General features: G+C 45.6%; 1 protein-coding gene across 1 annotated transcript in view; it reads left to right on the top strand.

Moving 5' to 3' along the window:
• abcg2a (ATP-binding cassette, sub-family G (WHITE), member 2a) overlaps positions 1-7984 on the top strand; it is a gene marked incomplete at both ends in the record, with an annotated part of 12253 nt that extends 4269 nt beyond the window's left edge. Inside the window, 14 exons of the mRNA XM_083936869.1 lie at positions 647-799; positions 1021-1178; positions 1267-1369; positions 2066-2114; positions 2205-2303; positions 2936-3040; positions 3316-3461; positions 4053-4135; positions 5103-5192; positions 5458-5582; positions 6059-6213; positions 7024-7113; positions 7232-7308; positions 7837-7984. Of these exons, the coding sequence (XP_083792995.1) occupies positions 647-799; positions 1021-1178; positions 1267-1369; positions 2066-2114; positions 2205-2303; positions 2936-3040; positions 3316-3461; positions 4053-4135; positions 5103-5192; positions 5458-5582; positions 6059-6213; positions 7024-7113; positions 7232-7308; positions 7837-7984 (1581 nt within the window). The remainder of the gene's footprint in view (positions 1-646; positions 800-1020; positions 1179-1266; positions 1370-2065; positions 2115-2204; positions 2304-2935; positions 3041-3315; positions 3462-4052; positions 4136-5102; positions 5193-5457; positions 5583-6058; positions 6214-7023; positions 7114-7231; positions 7309-7836) is intronic.
• Between the last annotated feature and the right edge of the window lie 4365 nt (positions 7985-12349).

The following is a 12349-nucleotide window of genomic DNA, read 5'->3' as shown; positions in this document are numbered from 1 at the left end:
ATGAAGTCAGACAGGAAATCAGACAGGAAGTAAGAAAGGAAATCAGACAGGAAGTCACACAAGAAATCACACAGGAAGTCAGACAGGAAGTCAGACATGAAGTCACACATGAAGTCACACATGAAGTCAGACAGGAGGTCAGACAGGAAGTCAGACAGGAAGTCAGATTGGAAATCAGACATGAAATCAGACAGGAAGTCAGACAGTAAGTCAGACAGGAAATCAGACATGAAGTCAGACATGAAGTCAGACAGGAAATAAGACAGGAAGTCACACATGAAGTCACACAGGAAATCAGGCAGGAAATCAGGCAGGCAGTCAGACAGGCAGTCAGACAGGAAGTCACACAGGAAGTCAGACAGGAAGTCACACAGGAAGTCAGACAGGGAGTCAGACAGGAAGTTTCACAGGAAGACACACAGGCAATCAGACAGGAAGTCAGACAGGAAATCAGTCAGGAAGTCAGACAGGAAGTTACTGAGGAAATCAGACAGGAAGTCAGAGAGTAAGTCAGACAGGAAGTCAGACAGGAAGTCAGATCAGCAGGAGCCAATCGAGTGGCTTTGTTTCAGGAGAGTTTCCAGCTTCGTATGAACGGATTGATTTATAATAAACGTGCCTTTTTGACGGCGTTTCTCGTCTCCAGGACGACGTGGTGATGGGAACGCTGACGGTCAGAGAGAACTTCAGCTTCTCGGCGGCGCTGCGACTCCCGGTGAGCGTCTCTCAGGACGAGAAGGAGGAAAAAGTGAACCGACTGATCCAGGAGCTGGGCCTGGGCCGCGTGGCCGACTCCAGGGTGAGGACCCGCGGAGAGAGAGAGAGAGAGAGAGAGAGAGAGAGAGAGAGAGAGAGAGAGAGAGAGAGGGAGAGAGAGAGAGAGAGAGAGAGAGAGAGAGAGAGAGAGAGAGAGACGCTGACAGTGACATAAAGGTTCGGGGAGTACGTAAGAATGTGTGTGTGTGTGTGTGTGTGTGTGTGTGTGTGTGTGTGTGTGTGTGTGTGTGTGTGTGTGTGCAGGTGGGCACTCAGCTGATCCGTGGGATCTCCGGCGGTGAGAGGAAGAGGACGAACATCGGCATGGAGCTCATCATCGACCCGCCCGTCCTCTTCCTGGACGAACCGACCACCGGCCTCGACGCCAGCACGGCCAACTCCGTACTGCTGCTGCTCAAGAGGTCACACACACACGCACACACACACACACACACAGACATAAACACACACACACACACTGATAACAGCTTCCTCTTCCTGTCTCTCCAGGATGGCGAGCAACGGCCGCACCATCATCCTCTCCATCCACCAGCCTCGTTTCTCCATCTTCCGCCTGTTCGACAGCCTCACGCTGCTGGTCAACGGCAAACAGGTCGTTCACTGACACACACACACGCGCCTCCCACTGTGCCTCCGTCCCGTGCCCCGTGCTTTAGGGTCCTTGTCCCCCCCTCCAGGCCCGTTTGTACTCACACTACCTGGGCCTCGGAGAATGCTTCTTGCTGCCTATACGTCATCACGCCGTAACACGTCACACACATTGATGACGTCATGGCGATGCGTGGCTTTGTTTCCAGATCTTTCCGTAGACCTCGGAGTTTTTGTGCGTCTTGTCGACTGTTTTTGAATCTTTTCATCGACCAAATCTGCAGTAAACACTCCACCTCCGCATCACACCAACGTGAACCTTTCACCGCCATTGTTTGAAATGTCCGCGCATGGTCCCTCCTTCTTTTTTCTACGTCCCAACAGGCGCACAGGAAATGACCTCAGAACCGCCGTAGGCCTCGTGCTCGTACACGTGCGCACGCTCGTGCTCGTACACGTGCAAACGTGCTTTACTAAAGCCCACCTCTCCCAAACGGGCCGTGGACGGCAAGCGTGCCGCTCCTAGACGTGGTACGGTTGCACTCACACTGGTCAAAGGAACCAGACTTTAGCCGTGACATGTGCTCGGGCACGGTACGGAGGAACAGTGGGAGGGCGCCCTAACCTTCTGGAAATCACTGCCCCGTACTTTCTTCAGAATTTTACTGTATTAAAATAACTCTCTCTCTGTCCTTTGAAGGTTTACCACGGCCCGGCTCAGAGCGCACTCGACTACTTCTCCGACATCGGTGGGAACTCGACGTCTGAACCGAACCAAACTTGACGTAAATTCGATGCTGTTGCGCGTAATTTAGTAAAAATGAAACTTCATTTCCCAGGATACACCTGTGAGCCGCACAACAACCCTGCAGACTTCTTCCTGGACATCATCAACGGAGACTCCACCGCCGTCGCCCTCAGCGGCACCGACAAAGACGGTGAGCGGGTCTGGGTCTGGGTCTGGTTCTAGTTCTGGTTCTGGGTTTGTTTTTGGTACTGGGTTTGCTTCTAGTTCTGGTTCTGGGTCTGGTTCTAGGTCTGGTCTTCGTACTGGGTCTGGTCTTGGTTCTGGGTCTGGTTCTAGTTCTGGTTCTGGGTCTGGTTCTGGGTTTGTTTTTGGTACTGGGTTTGCTTCTAGTTCTGGTTCTGGGTCTGGTTCTAGGTCTGGTCTTCGTACTGGGTCTGGTCTTGGTTCTGGGTCTGGTTCTGGTACTGGGTTTTGTTCTAGTTCTGGTTCTGGGTCTGGTTCTAGGTACTGGGTCTAGTCTTGGTACTGGGTCTGGTTCTGGTACTGGGTTTGGTTCTAGTTCTGGTTCTAGTTCTGGGTTTGGTTCTAGTTCTGGTTCTGGGTCTGGTTCTAGGTCTGATCTTGGTATTGGGTCTGGTCTTGGTACTGGGTCTGGTCTTGGTACTGGGTCTGGTCTTGGTACTGGTTCTGGGTCTGGTTTTGGTTCTGGGTTTGGTTCTAGTTCTGGTTCTAGTTCTGGGTCTGGTCCTGGTTCTGGTTTTGGTTCTGGGTTTTGTTTTTCCTTGTTTGAACGGTTCCTGAACGCCTCTTTGCTCCGTCCAGATCCAGATTCTGACGCCGTGTCTTCGTCCAGACGGGGGATCGAGGACAAACTCGTGGAGGAATACAGAAACAGCCACGACTTCAAACGGACCAAAGCGGAGCTGGGTGGGTCCAAAAAGGTCACAGGGTCGATTCCTTTGACCGCTTACACCTGGTTTTAAAACGAGAAACCGATCCGATCACAAGAACACAGAGTTTTCTTGTGATCCGATCACTCAGAACTCTCGCCAACGTGGACGCGGACACGTTCGACCACGCATCTTTTGTCGTGTAGAGCCAGAATTAAACGGTCGGCGTCCCTGAGTGTGCGAGGGTCGCAGAGGAAAGATATTGTTTTGCTAAATGTTGTATCGATCTAAACGTCCACGTGTGTCTTTCAGAGAGGATCGTTCAGGGGAAGCAGACGACAACCACGAAGCCGTCCAGAACCATCACCTACAACACCGGCTTCTTCACACAGTTCAGATGGGTCCTCAAGAGAACGTTCCAGAACCTGATGCTCAACCCTCAGACCTCCATCGCACAGGTACACCACCATCAGGGCGCCCTCCCACTGTGCGTGCGTCCCGTGCCCCGTGCTTTAGGGTCCTTGTCCCCCCCTCCAGGCCCGTTTGTACTCACACTACCTGGGCCTCGGAGAATGCTTCTTGCTGCCTATACGTCATCACGCCGTAACACGTCACACGCATTGATGACGTCATGGCGATGCGTGGCTTTGTTTCCAGATCTTTCCGTAGACCTCTGAGTTTTTGTGCGTCTTGTCGACTGTTTTTGAATCTTTTCATCGACCAAATCTGCAGTAAACACTCCACCTCCGCATCACACCAACGTGAACCTTTCACCGCCATTGTTTGAAATGTCCGTGCATGGTCCCTCCTTCTTTTTTCTACGTCCCAACAGGCGCACAGGAAATGACCTCAGAGCCGCCGTAGGCCTCGTGCTCGTACACGTGCGCACGCTCGTGCTCGTACACGTGCAAACAGTCATGAGTTATCTGCAAGAAACAGGATGTACAGAAGCACAGATATGCCATTATACCGTCCTGAATGAATGCTTTAAAAAAAGGTCACATTTCATCATTCCAGACTTGATTAATGACCTTACCTGTGTTTCTCAGATCGCTGTGACCTTGTTCCTCGCTCTGGTGGTCGGAGCCATTTTCTTTGACGTGCAGGAGGATCAGAGCGGGATTCAGAACAGGTGATTTATTTTATTCTGCTTTCATTTGTTTTATTTTCTTATAAATCTGAAACAAACGTCCAGAAAACTGCTGCAACTCTCAGTTCTGTTACATCAAGACTGAAGAACTTTACGTTTTTGACCTTTTATATGTTTTAAATGACCTTTTATGTGTTTTAAATGACCTTTTATAAGTTTTAAATGACCTTTTATGTGTTTTAACTGACCTTTTATATGTTTTAAATGACATTTTATGTGTTTTAAATGACCTTTTATAGGTTTTAAATGACCTTTTATATGTTTTAAATGACCTTTTATATGTTTTAAATGACCTTTTATGTGTTTTAAATGACCTTTTATATGTTTTAAATGACCCTTTACATGTTTTAAATGACCTTTTATGTGTTTTAAATGACCTTTTACATGTTTTAAATGACCTTTTATATCTTTTAAATGACCCTTTACATGTTTTAAATGACCTTTTATATGTTTTAAATGACCCTTTACATGTTTTAAATGACCTTTTATATGTTTTAAATGACCTTTTACATGTTTTAAATGACCTTTTATATGTTTTAAATGACCTTTTATTTGTTTTAAATGACCCTTTACATGTTTTTAATGACCTTTTATGTGTTTTAAATGACCTTTTACATGTTTTTAATGACCTTTTATATGTTTTAAATGACCCTTTACATGTTTTTAATGACCTTTTATGTGTTTTAAATGACCTTTTACATGTTTTTAATGACCTTTTATATGTTTTAAATGACCTTTTACATGTTTTAAATGACCTTTTATATGTTTTAAATGACCTTTTATTTGTTTTAAATGACCTTTTATGTGTTTTAAATGACCTTTTACATGTTTTAATGACCTTTTATGTGTTTTAAATGACCTTTTATATGTTTTAAATGACCTTTTACATGTTTTAAATGACCTTTTACATGTTTTAATGACCTTTTATGTGTTTTAAATGACCTTTTAGGTTCGGCGCGCTCTTCTTCATCACGGTGAACCAGTGCTTCAGCTCGCTGTCGTCCGCGGAACTTTTCATCTCTGAGAGGAAACTCTTCATGTGGGTTTGACGCAAACACAATCATCAATTTACAATAATATCATCATTTTAAAATAGCTTTTGCATTATTTTAGTCGTCTGAACTTAACCGTCTCATTAAGTGGATCATTTTTTGGGGACCTTGTGTGTGAGTCCCCACACTGTAGTTAAACTAGTTCACACACACACACACACACACACACACACACTATCTGTGTTTTAATAAAATCACTTTTTGATGATTTCATTAATAATCGTTTGTTGTTGTTTTTGTTTCGCTCCTCAGTCACGAGTACATCAGCGGGTACTACAGGGTCTCCGTGTACTTCCTGTCCAAGATCCTGTCTGACATCATCACGCTGAGGACCGTCCCCGCCGTGGTCTTCAGCTGCGTGGCGTACTTCATGATCGGTACGACCACGAGCTTTGTTTATATTATATTTAAAACAGGAAGTTCATCTGCAACAAGTCATAAATGCAGGAAAACGTTTTTACCTACCTAATGTTGTGACATCACTGGCGTTTCCTTCGTGACCTCGATGGCGTTTCTTTGTGACCTCGATGGCGTTTCTTTGTGACCTCGATGGCGTTTCTTCGTGACCTCGATGGCGTTTCTTCGTGACCTCGATGGCGTTTCTTTGTGACCTCGATGGCGTTTCTTCGTGACCTCGATGGCGTTTCTTTGTGACCTCGATGGCGTTTCTTCGTGACCTCGATGGCGTTCCTTCGTGACCTCGATGGCGTTTCTTTGTGACCTCGATGGCGTTTCTTCGTGACCTCGATGGCGTTTCTTCATGACCTCGATGGCGTTTCTTTGTGACCTCGATGGCGTTTCTCTGTGACCTCGATGGTGTTCCTTCGTGACCTCGACGGCGTTTCTTGTGCAGGTCTGAAGCCGACCGCCGAAGCGTTCTTCATGTTCATGTTCAGCGTGATTCTGGTCGCCTACACCGCCACCGCCATGGCTCTGGCCATCTCAGCCGACCAGACGGTGGTCGCCATCGCCAACATCTTCATGACCATCGCCTGCGTCTTCATGATGGTGACGCACACACAGACACACAACAGCACACATCAACACACACACACACACACAACACATGTTAACACACAACACACATCAACACATGTTAACACACAACACACACAACAAACAACACACGTCAACACACAACACACGTCAACACACACAACACATGTTAACACACACAACACACGTCAACACACACAACACATGAAAACAGACGTCAACACACGTCAACACACATCAACACACGTCAACACACAACACACGTCAACACACACAACACACATCAACACACACAACACACGTCAACACACACACAACACACATCAACACACATCAACACACGTCAACACACACAACAACACACAAGACACACACAACACATGTCAACACACACAACACACATCAACACACACAAAACACAAGTCAACAAACACAACATACGTCAACACACACAACACATGTCAACACACACAACATACGTCAACACACAACAACACACGTCAACACACACACAACACACAAGACACACACAACACACGTCAACACACACACAACACACATCAACACACATCAACACACGTCAACACACACAACAACACACAAGACACACACAACATACGTCAACACACACAACACATGTCAACACACACAACATACGTCAACACACGTCAACACACAACAACACACGTCAACACACACACAACACGCATACACACACATTAACAGACGTCAACAGGTCAACACATACAGACACACATCAACACACACACACATGAGCACATTTCATTTCTTACCTTTAACGCGCTTCTTGTCTTTTCGCAGATCTTCGCAGGTTTACTCGTGAACCTTCCCTCCATCGTCAGCTGGCTCTCCTGGCTGAAATACCTGAGTATTCCCCGATACGGCCTCGGTGTACGCACACACACACACGCACACACACACGCACACACACGCGCACACACACACACATTTAAACATATCCTTTTAAAGCATGGTGATGGTGTTAACGCGGAGCGCGGTCTCTCTCCAGGCTCTGCAGATTAACGAGTTCATCGGTCTGGACTTCTGTCGTGGGTTCAACAGCAGCATCAGACCCCCGGGACTCACGTGAGTATCTGCATTTACAGTATAGTAGTTAGTGAAGCCAGAGTTTATTAAAGAGTGTTTTAAAGACTTACCTACTGGCCCCTGTACCAGCTCCTCTCATAGTAAAGTCCATTACAGTGGAAGGAGCCCATTGGTGCTTTGTTGTGTGTGTAGGGACTCTTCTCATGCTGCTGCAGAGGTTTGCTGTTATTTTCAGCAGCATTAGTGGTTAAAAAAGACCTTTGAATGCCTTCACCGTGCTGCCCCGAGCCACTGTTAGCCACGTCCGACTGTTAGCATCTCTCCTGGATTTCTACCTTAATAGTTGTTACAGAAAAAAACTGTCTCCATGGATTATTTGATGAACGTAAGGGCTGAAAAAAGACCCTGGGATGATTTTACGCCCAAATTACACGTTAACAACACAGCCTGCTGCTGGACGAGCCCCCACTTTGCTTAAACCTGACTGTAGGTCTTGACAAAAATGACGTTGTGACATAAGTGAGCGGCGGACATGTTTGTAACCACTTGCGTTGCGTGTCGTTCCAGTTGTACGGGGGAGCAGTTCCTGGAGGAGCAGGGCGTGGACTACTCCCCCTGGGGCCTCTGGCAGAACCACGTGGCTCTGGGCGTCATGACCGTCTGCTTCCTCACCATCGCGTACCTCAAACTGCGCTTCATCAGGAAGTTCACATAGACCAGGGGTCTGCGACCCGCGGCTCCTGGGCCTCATGAGGCTCTTCACTCCCGTTTCAGTGGCTCCTGCAGCTTTGCTAAAAAATAACATGGATATAAATGATGTGTTTTTTGCACAGTGGACGATCTTTCAAAGGGAAAACCTGTTCTCTTGGAGTTTAAGGTGATTTTTTAAAAAATATTACGTGAAACTAAAATATGCGTCACATGCTACGGCTAACACTCAGCACCTTTCCCTGCTAATCTGGAGTTTATGACCTGCGCTGTCAGTATGCTAACCGTATGGAACAGTATGCTAACTGTATCAAACAGTATGCTAACCGTATGGAACAGTATGCTAACTGTATCAAACAGTATGCTAACCGTATGGAACAGTATGCTAACCGTATGGAACAGTGTGCGCTGTCAGTATGCTAACCGTATGGAACAGTATGCTAACCGTATGGAACAGTATGCGCTGTCAGTATGCTAACCGTATGGAACAGTATGCTAACCGTATGGAACAGTATGCGCTGTCAGTATGCTAACCGTATGGAACAGTATGCTAACCGTATGGAACAGTGTGCGCTGTCAGTAGGCTAACCGTATGAAACAGTATGCTAACCGTATGGAACAGTATGCTAACCGTAGAACTCTAACCCCTGGACTAGACCTTCATCATCACCATCATCATCGTCGTCACGTCCACTGTAATGTGTTTTTCCGCGGATATGATTTGTAGTATTTTCAGTTTGTTGATTCCTGTGATGAGATATTGAACGATAAGCACACAGATGTTGTGTTGTTGTTGTTTACTCCCTCCTGACTGACACCAGAGCCCTTCAGCGTGTTAACGAACTCTAACTGAATCATCATGTTTGCACTTTTTAACGTTCAGAGCCGAAGAATTCATCTTTATTTATGAATTTGTAAAAAATAAAATGCTGAATACTGAAATTTTTTTCCATCTCAGGTGTTTTTATTTTTACGTTTCAGAATTTTACTGTTTATTTTTATCTTTATGAGGATTTAAGTCCTAAAAGGCTCAGGTTTAGAGTTATTTTGTTCTTACGGACAACGCAAAATAAGAACTTAACCGTCACCTTTAGTCTAAATTTTATTCAAATTGCCGGAAACTCCTAATGTTAAGATATGACAAGATAATGGGAGAGGATCATGAACACACACACACACAGACACACACACACACACACACACACACACACACACACACACACACACAGAGATTAAAGCGTTACGGTTGACTACAGTAGGTGTGTGTCTGTAAGCAGACACTCGCCCCCATAGCAACCATGAATACAAACAGTCCATTCATAAGTGTGTGTGTGTGTGTGTGTGTGTGTGTGTGTGTGTGTCTGTGTGTGATGAATGACATCATTTAGCATCTTTTTGTGGTGGTTTTGCATCTATTTTTAGTCATTTTGCATCTTTTTGTGGTGGTTTTGCATCTATTTTTAGTCATTTTGCATCTTTTTGTGGTGGTTTTGCATCTATTTTTAGTCATTTTGCATCTTTTTTTAGTCATTTTGCATCTTTTTGTGGTGGTTTTGCATCTATTTTTAGTCATTTTGCATCTTTTTGTGGTGGTTTTGCATCTATTCTTAGTCATTTTGCATCTTTTTGTGCTGGTTTTGCATCTATTTTTAGTCATTTTGCATCTTTTTGTGGTTGTTTTGCATCTATTTTTAGTCATTTTGCATCTTTTTGTGGTGATTTTGCACCTATTTTTAGTCATTTTGCATCTTTTTGTGGTGATTTTGCATCTATTTTTAGTCATTTTGCATCTTTTTGTGCTGGTTTTGCATCTATTTTTAGTCATTTTGCATCTTTTTGTGCTGGTTTTGCATCTATTTTTAGACATTTTGAGCCCCGGTGTGAGTCGTCTGCGTTCCAGAGGGTCTGGGCGTCGCTGAGGTTCGTAACCACGGAAACCGTCGCTGAGTGAATAAAGTTTAGAAAAGCGGATTAAGTGCTTTCCACTCTGTTGCAACTCTGAACCACAAACCCGTTCAGACACAACGTGAACGTCTAGACATCATCCATCTCTTCCCTCCATCTCTCCTCCTCCTCTTCACTCCTTCTTTACTTCATCCTTCATCCCGTCTTCATCTTAAGTCCGTCTGCACACACGTGTTTCCCTGTATCTTTATTCTCTCCACTGTTCTTTCATCATGTTCTGCAGCTCCACGGCTCCGTTTGTCTTTTTCACGCTGTTCCTCGGAGCTCAGAGCAGAGGCTCGATTCCCCGTGAGTACGAATCTTTTGTTTGTTTTGTTTATTTTGTAGTGAAAGATAAAAACGAGACTCGAGCTCCCACAGCCGGACCTTAGGGGTCGTTTGTTAGCGTGTGGACTTCCTGGAGGCTTCAGTTCAAACTAAAGACGAAGACAAAAGAAGAAAACACCTCAGAGCTGTTATCATGAAATATGCAGCGCAGACTGACGGATCAGATGCCGCACACACACACACACGCCTTAAAGTGCACAAACAGCAGCTGTGACCTCAGGACAAGACAGGAAAGGGGTCACTGTTAAAGGTCTTTAGAAAAACACCTTTAAGTGTTAAATCAACACGTGTTAAAGTGAAATCATCTCTTCTCTGAGGTCAAGATCGAGCACCTTCAAAGTCCATTTTCCAGCTTTTCCAGCACCGTACAGATAGATTTCTACGAATACATCGACAAAAATAATTATAACTATGTCAAAATTGATGTTATTGTGTTCTAAACAACTCAAATTATTTCGTAATATCAGAAGGATGAGACATTATATTTCTATTCTTTGACTATTGGTTGAAAGAAACGCGGATTTAAACATTAAACATTAAAATTCAAGGATTTCAATCACCTGAACGAACCCTGCACACATCACATAATCCAGAGACAGCTGTTAACGGAGAATTCCAGGAGAGATGCTAACAGCCGGAAGTGGCTAACAGTGATTAGCTCGGGGCAGCACGGTGAAGGCATTCAAAGGTCTTTTTTAACCACTAATGCTGCTGAAAATAACAGCAAACCTCTGCAGCAGCATGAGAAGAGTCCCTACACACACAACAAAGCAGCAACCACACACAACAAAGCAGCAACAGCGGAGTTAGTGAAGCCAGAGTTTATTAAAAGAGTGTTTTAAAGACTTACCTACTGGCCCCTGTACCAGCTCCTCTCATAGTAAAGTCCATTACAGTGGAAGGAGCCCATTGGTGCTTTGTTGTGTGTGTAGGGACTCTTCTCATGCTGCTGCAGAGGTTTGCTGTTATTTTCAGCAGCATTAGTGGTTAAAAAAGACCTTTGAATGCCTTCACCGTGCTGCCCCGAGCTAATCACTGTTAGCCACGTCCGGCTGTTAGCGACTCTCCTGGATTTCTACCTTAAGTGCTGAAAAAAAGACCTTGGGATGATTTTTAAACTGGAATTTCACCTTAAAAACAAGATGGCGACAGTCAAAATGCCAAACTCAATGTTTTAAAACGGCGGTTCACAAACCCGTCCACTTCTTATGAACAGCCGTGAGCGAAGTGTTCAGTTAGCTTCACAACAGCTGCACCTGCAGTTATTAAGGTGTAAATACTCTGTAACGACTGAATCTACTGTGTGAGGACTCGTTTATGTGCAGCCTGTTTGAAGTTCGTGGTAAATCTCCGTTCAGCGACGACTTCTGTTCTAACGACCCGGGGCGACCGGCTCCTGATGACGTTATCGTGACTTCTGACTCTAATCTCCCTCCGACAGCTTGGCCCGTCTCCTCTCCGTCCAGCTTTGAGCTTCCAGAGATCGATGGCTCTGCCGTGGACACCTGCAGGGTTTTCTTTGACCCCGACGCCACCACCTCCAACACAGCCACCACCGCCAACACCACCACCACCACGACCGCCACCACAACTACAACCAAACCCGTCACCAAGAAGGTAATTAAACCATGAAGTCAGCTGTAGCCCCGACAGTAAAGCCCAGTTCAGACCAAAGACTCGTAACTGTCCTTGAACGTCTCGTTGTGACTCAAACCTGACGTCGTCTCCAGAGATTCAGCTGCTTTAAGATCGAAACACACGTCGCCTGAGCAAAGTCCGCTGGTCGAGTCATTCAGGGCGCCCTCCCACTGTTCCTCCGTCCCGTGCCCCGTGCTTTAGGGTCCTTGTCCCCCCCTCCAGGCCCGTTTGTACTCACACTACCTGGGCCTCGGAGAATGCTTCTTGCTGCCTATACGTCATCACGCCGTAACACGTCACACGCATTGATGACGTCATGGCGATGCGTGGCTTTGTTTCCAGATCTTTCCGTAGACCTCAGAGTTTTTGTGCGTCTTGTCGACTGTTTTTGAATCTTTTCATCGACCAAATCTGCAGTAAACACTCCACCTCCGCATCACAC

The sequence above is a fragment of the Echiichthys vipera genome, assembly GCF_963691815.1.
Source record: "Echiichthys vipera genome assembly, chromosome: 22".
Lineage (NCBI taxonomy): Eukaryota > Metazoa > Chordata > Actinopteri > Perciformes > Trachinidae > Echiichthys > Echiichthys vipera.
This window is presented reverse-complemented; position numbering and strand designations above follow the sequence as displayed.